Source organism: Priapulus caudatus, unplaced genomic scaffold, assembly GCF_000485595.1.
Source record: "Priapulus caudatus unplaced genomic scaffold, Priapulus_caudatus-5.0.1 Scaffold2, whole genome shotgun sequence".
In the NCBI taxonomy this organism is placed as follows: Eukaryota; Metazoa; Priapulida; class Priapulimorpha; order Priapulimorphida; family Priapulidae; genus Priapulus; species Priapulus caudatus.
This window is the reverse complement of record NW_014577063.1, coordinates 380,840-387,694: the sequence shown is the minus strand read 5'-3', so window position 1 is coordinate 387,694 and position 6,855 is coordinate 380,840. Positions and strand designations below refer to the sequence as shown.

Here is a 6,855-nt window from a genome sequence, read left to right as displayed (position 1 = left end):
CATGGTTATAATTATGGTTATGGTTACGGTCGTACGTTATATACAGTTTATACCGACCACAGTGGGTGCTATAACGGGCTTCCGCTTACTCCTGCCCTGTCCAATCTCTACTTTGACAATGGCTAATTGTTACATGATGCCAATTTTATGCCCAAGGTATGGGAAGTGGCCAGTCTGTGTATTCGTTAGTCTGTGGTGGTGCCAAGCGATAAACCGCAAGTTAGCGATTTCCTCTATGGATTGTTCAGGCGAACATGAGCAAATATTTATTCTCAGATAGCAACTGCATATTATACAAACATAGATGTGCAAGTATAAAGATGGTTCTCATTTGCTCACCCAGATTTATCCCGATAATGTCTGTACCTTTCTCTGTACACGATATGCCTCTGCTCTACCGCCCAAAGTCAAAACCAGTAAAAAGCCATGTCAATGGTCAGCAAAACCAAATAACCAGTAAAAGTCAAAAGTAACAAACGCCACAAAAGTTGAACACAAAGACAATATAGCATATAGGTGGGAAAATGAACTTTAATTAACCTTGATGATCACAAACCTATCATCTTACATGTATATAATCACATGCGTTAAATTGAAAAATAAATCCAATATAGTGGAAGTATAGTGAAGACATCATCGTTTATCGGCTTCACAAAGAAATGATAACATTATTTCCAACTCGGCCGGTGACACCGACGTGTACAATTCTATTGCCAGTATATGATAGTTAGATTATGTTTTTGAGATGTTCATGATGTTACTGCAGTGCCGGGTGCTACTGTAGGGCCGGTGCCTGCTTGTCACAACAATCCACATCTTTACGTATGCCATGAAATCCTTCACTTGTGTGCCCTCTCAGCACTATAAGTGGTCCATATGTGAAATCTTATTCTCGATTTCAACTACTCAAAAGCGGATGGATAAAAACCTTGTGCACAGGCGGCTAAACACAGAGTGATTCAGCACTACAAATCATCTAACCTCAGACTATTTACAATTAGAACTAGCTAGTTAACAACGTACGTGAATGTGTGCATGTATGTATGTATGTATATATATATATACATATCCCATAAGAATTTTTTGGGCCATATAACTCAATAGCATTATGGAAAAATTTGCAATATTGACAGTCTTCATGTTTTTTTATTGTATTATGTTGGTCAGCTATCACGGCTTCACTACCTATCACTATCCCAGTGCTAATAATATCCAGTTGACATATAAGATTTTACAACATATACCACTAATTATCGAAGACAAATCACGTCTCCAAGGTCACACACAATCAATGGTCATATAAGAAAAGTTCACACCAGCAGTCACTCTACTCCACACACAAATTTAGACGGTCACTATACAGACCAATGGCACAAGCCATCAACAGTTTTGCACGCAACATACTCGTTTATATACGAACAAGATGCCACACAAACGTCGATTCAACGTGTCAAGGGACAGTTGTATGAACGTGAGTTTATACACTAGTTTATATGCCAATGACATAAATGCATACTGCAATGGTGCCTAACATGAATTCAATAAATTCAGTCTCCTGGTCGCGGTACCAGTGAATCAATGCATGCCACCACCTAGCGCGCAGTGAGTAAGGCGGCATCACTAGTCACTTTCGCTGCCACTCATGTCGCTGTCGGCGTTCTTGCGCACATCGATGGTGAACCGGTACTCCTGGTCGCAGCCGAGGTACGCATCGCTCATGAAGTACAGCGTGTACGAGTGTGCGCCCTCCGATGGAGCGACAAAGTCGAGCTTGACCTTAGCCTTCTGCTGCAAGGTCAGCCGCTTGATGGAGATGAGCGAGTTGGACTTGGGGTCGCCAATCACGACCCACCAGCCCTCTTCTCGCTTCTGTGGGTCGCACAAAAATGAAAGCAAATCTGAGTTTTCCACTCGCACTAAATCAGCACGCACTATATAGACACTACACATTTAAATATAAAACACGTAAATACTATAATAATATTAAAATAAATAGCAGTAATTAAATACGTGTGCATAAAGGCATGTGTATCTAACCTCACGCGGAATGGACACCACGTTTTCTACTAACAAAACTACATATAATAATTTTATGGTGGCTTCCATGCCATTCAGAGAGTAGCAGAACCTCACCTGTGGAAAGAACGGTGCAATGACCGGTCCGACTACCTCATCTTCTCGCTCCAACGTCACTGTCACATTCACCGTGCTGCCACTGAAATACAAGACAACGAGATTACATTACTTACGTTGAACAGTTTGTAATTGTAGTGCCACTTACAGTCAGACATCCGAACAAAATTATCAAATCGAAATAACAGCATCGTTTCATCAACGATCAGCATCATAAGCGCACACTTGTTCAGTTGGCTAACAATGACCTGCCCCGACTATCCCCGGTTTTCATTTACGGCACAGCCTCTAGTGCTGCAGCGCGTGACGTCACTCCCCGCTCATCCACGAGACTGCCGCACACATTTCCGTTGCTAACCGTGGCGCCACCTACCCGCTGATGCCCTCCTTGTCGACGACCTCGTAGGTCATCTCGATGTTCGGGTAGCGGTTGCAGAAGCGCGCGACGTCGGCCATCTGCGCATCAGTCAGCTTCAGCAGCTGATTCCGGTCTTCGTCCTCCATCTCCATGACATCGAATACGGTCTCGATGCCCTGTAGCGTACACCACGCATTGGTCAGTACTGTAGCGTACACCACGCATTGGTCAGTACTGTAGCGTACACCACGCATTGGTCAGTACTGTAGCCGCGGGCTTAGCGTTAGAGCCGAGGATAAAATAAATCTGGGAATCTGTTTGTCGTTACACAGCAAATCGCTTACATGTCGCCGCTAAGTTAACTGCGAAAAAGGTCTTCATTAATGCACCTTGACACTTTTAAACATAGGAAGAGACTTAGAATTGAGGAAGCACTGGCAGCTAAACCAGTGGAACTAAACAATGCAGTACTTGTCCAGACCTCTTTTCCCAATATTTGAGGTCAAACATTGGTTAGGCAGGGTTTTTGAACATTTACCTACCTGCTACTACTCAGCTACTTCTACAGATCACTAAAAGGTATGAAATGTAAGGCATCAGTTAAAGTTTAAACGTTTAAAAGTTGTTAGAAGCCTGTCCCTCAATCACAGTTGGTATGTTAGGGCATTCAACTACATATTTCAACCTAAAAAGACTCCACACACACCATACAAAAGAGGCAATACACGGAAACCATACCTTTTCTGTGCATTTCTTGATTAGTTCTGGTCCAAAATGCGGCAACTGTTTAAGGTATGAGTCGCGACTCCACATTGCTTGTGTGGTCATCTGTGCCAGCTCCATGGCTGCGAGGGCCGGTGACAGCCAGCCATTACTAGAGAGTACGTCTACGCAGGCCTGGATTAGCCTCACCGCCTGCACCCGCACATAAAACAGTAAACCAAGCATTATGTGGGCTCACGACCAAGTTTTTAAGGAAGGTGCAAGAAATGCATGAACCCTAAAATTGGGTGCTAAATGAATCAGTGAAGGTGCATATTTAAGTTAAACAAGCAAACAGTATGAAAACAAACTGCTCTTACACAGAATGCGTCTATAATGCAGACGTACGCTTGAGAAGCAGAAAATAATGGATTTACGATGAAAAAGACGGGGATTTTGAGGTAGCTATTATTAAAAATTAAGCCGCATTTAGCTGTGTCGCCTGCCTAATTTCGAACCCTGCAGCAACGTCTCATGACAGTAGATCCACAGTCGTAGGGTTATTAAACTGAGGAAACAACTCTGCGACTGCAGACACTGTCATGTGTGTGCATGTGTGTGTATTCCGGTAGTTGTTGGATTACAAAAACAAATGTAGCAGGTTAGGAAATGTCGTTTTTTGAATCAATTCACTAAAGGTTAAAGAAGTCAGAGACTTGGTTAGAGAACCTATATTTAATTTATATGTGTCTGACGTGGTTCTACGCATTGCATTCATACATTATGCCATGTCGTTAATACACCAGGAGTTTAGCAACTCGAACACACACACGCACGCACGCACGCACGCACGCACGCACGCACCCACGCACGCACGCACGCACGCACGCACGCACGCACACACACACACTCTCTCACACTCACTCTCACCTTCTCTCTTCCTCTCTCTCTCTCGCTCTCTCTCTACATGCACACATATATATATATATATGTATATATATATGGGTAACCGTCAACTACATACCTTGCTCAGGATCTCCTCCGTGTCACTCTGTAGTTCCGCAGACAGCTGCATGCGTGACATGTGTGCCTGATAGAGCAGGTTGCTCTTCACGTGTGGGTCGGTGAACTTTGGCGTTGTCAGCTTGTTGGGCAGTCTGGTGGCCAGCTGCGAGTAAAAACGTTGATCGTGTGACAGTGCCAGCTTAAACCATGCACGATTACGAGTGAATGAAGCCATAATCATTCTGCTCTTGTTCATGCAATATACTTTGGTCGCTTCGTTTGCAGAAAACACCCGTGTATGGTGTCATTGTACTCACAATATATACCTGTTCGATAATGGTATCCTTGTGGAATGACATACCAATGATCTGGTGACCTGATATCATCATTATAAGACATCTACGAATGGTTGTCATATGACACTGTTACCATTACATAACACATCTGGCTGAGCAAGGTGTCCTTATCATGAGATATAATTGTCACCGATACATAATAAACATCCCTGTCAGAAATAGTGCCGTTACTACATGATACAACTGTTAATGTTACATATTCAACATTATCTGTCTGAGATAGTATTCTTATCACATGATCCAAACTGTCAATATTATATCTGCTCCCATACCTCATATGACGTCACATCTGTTATGATAACATGAACTAACTGTTATCATTACAAGACCTACTGGTTGACAAAGGTACCATTGTGACACAACACAACTGCCAATATCATGTTACACATCTGTTATGATTACATATACCTGGCATCATTACGTGACCTATCTCTCATCATTAAGTGACCTATCTGTCACCATTACGTGACCTATCTCTCATCATTACGTGACCTATCTCTCATCATTACGTGACCTATCACTCATCATTACGTGACCTATCTCTCATAATTACGTGACCTATAACTCATCATTACGTGACCTATCTCTCATCATTACGTGACCTATCTCTCATCATTACATGACCTATCTCTCATCATTACGTGACCTATCACTCATCATTACGTGACCTATCTCTCATAATTACGTGACCTATCACTCATCATTAGGTAACCTATCTCTCATCATTACGTGACCTATCTCTCATAATTACGTGACCTATCACTCATCATTACGTGACCTATCTGTCATCATTACGTGACCTATCTGTTACCATTACGTGACCTATCTCTCATCATTACGTGACCTATCTGTCATAATTACGTGACCTATCTGTCATCATTACGTGACCTATCTGTCATCATTACATGACCTATCTGTCATCATTAAGTGACTTTACTATCATCATCGCAAGCCATACCTGTCACCAGTAAGTTACCTATCTGTCATCATTACGTGACCCATCTCTCATCATTAAGTGATTTAACTATCATCATCACATGACATTCTTGCCACTGTTATGTGACCTATCTGTCACCATTATATGAAATAACTGCTATGATTTACATGGCACAACTGTCACCGTTACGTGTCCTAACTGTCACCATTATATGAAATAACTGTTATGATTTACATGGCACATCTGTCACCGTTACGTGTCCTAACTGTCACCATTATATGAAATAACTGTTATGATTTACATGGCACAACTGTCACCGTTACGTGTCCTAACTGTCACCATTACATGAAATACTTGTTGTGCTTTACATGGCACAACTGTCACCGTTACGGTTACGTGTCCTAACTGTCACCATTACATGAAATACTTGTTGTGCTTTACATGGCGCAACTGTCACGATTACATGTCCTAACTGTCACCATTACGTGTCCTAACTGTCACCATTACATGAAATACTTGTTGTGCTTTACATGGCACAACTGTCACCGTTACGTGTCCTAACTGTCACCATTACGTGTCCTAACTGTCCCCACTACGTGTCCTATCTCTCACCATTACATGAAATACCTGTAATCACTCACACAACTGTCACTGCTGTGTGTGTTCCTACCTGTTTGAGGATGGTGTCCTCGTTGTGTCTGATGGGAATGTTCTCGTACTCTGCCGCGGAGGAGATGATCTCGATCAGACCCTTGATCTTTGTCTTCGCATTCAGCGACATGCTGAACAGCTCTGATATAAATACCAATATAATACCAAAATATTAATCGAAATATAATCTCAATCTAAATATCAACCTTTACTGACTGTGCAAGTGTAATTATACCACACCAGCACTCGATAGTCATCCTACTTGGCTTGGCCAGCAGGGGACGCCGACGTTACCTAGGGCTACTCACTCCCTTTACAGCAAAGGATGGCCCGCTGTAAATACTCCCTATATTGCAGGAGCAGCATTGCCGCGCGCTACGCACCGATGGTCGTGTAGTTGATGTAATAGTAAGCGGCGATCATGCCCAGGTTGAGCGGCGCCACGTCCATCTCGTCCTCGACGCTGATGCACTTGGACTGCTCAAGGTCGGACAAGGTCGTCTCGACGAGCTCCGAGAGGTGGTCGGAGAGGTGACGGTGCGACACGCCTGTAGCACATGACAACCGCGAATGAGAACGTGACATGGGCATAACCATGGCAAAATACGAGAGATAGGGAGATAGAGCGAGAGAAAGAGAGAGAGGGGGAGGAGGGGGAGGAAGGTAGGGAGGGAGGGAGTAAGAGAGGGAAAGAGAGAGAGAGAGAGAGAGAG

General features: G+C 43.3%; 1 protein-coding gene across 1 annotated transcript in view; it reads right to left on the bottom strand.

Moving 5' to 3' along the window:
• Positions 1-513: 513 nt before the first annotated feature.
• LOC106816570 (U5 small nuclear ribonucleoprotein 200 kDa helicase-like) overlaps positions 514-6,855 on the bottom strand; it is a 38,776-nt gene continuing 32,434 nt past the window's right edge. Inside the window, exons 39-45 of the mRNA XM_014821225.1 lie at positions 6,526-6,690; positions 6,162-6,283; positions 4,218-4,361; positions 3,230-3,406; positions 2,507-2,667; positions 2,134-2,215; positions 514-1,869 (exon numbers count right to left, since the gene is read on the bottom strand). Of these exons, the coding sequence (XP_014676711.1) occupies positions 1,621-1,869; positions 2,134-2,215; positions 2,507-2,667; positions 3,230-3,406; positions 4,218-4,361; positions 6,162-6,283; positions 6,526-6,690 (1,100 nt within the window). The 3' untranslated portion in view covers positions 514-1,620. The remainder of the gene's footprint in view (positions 1,870-2,133; positions 2,216-2,506; positions 2,668-3,229; positions 3,407-4,217; positions 4,362-6,161; positions 6,284-6,525; positions 6,691-6,855) is intronic.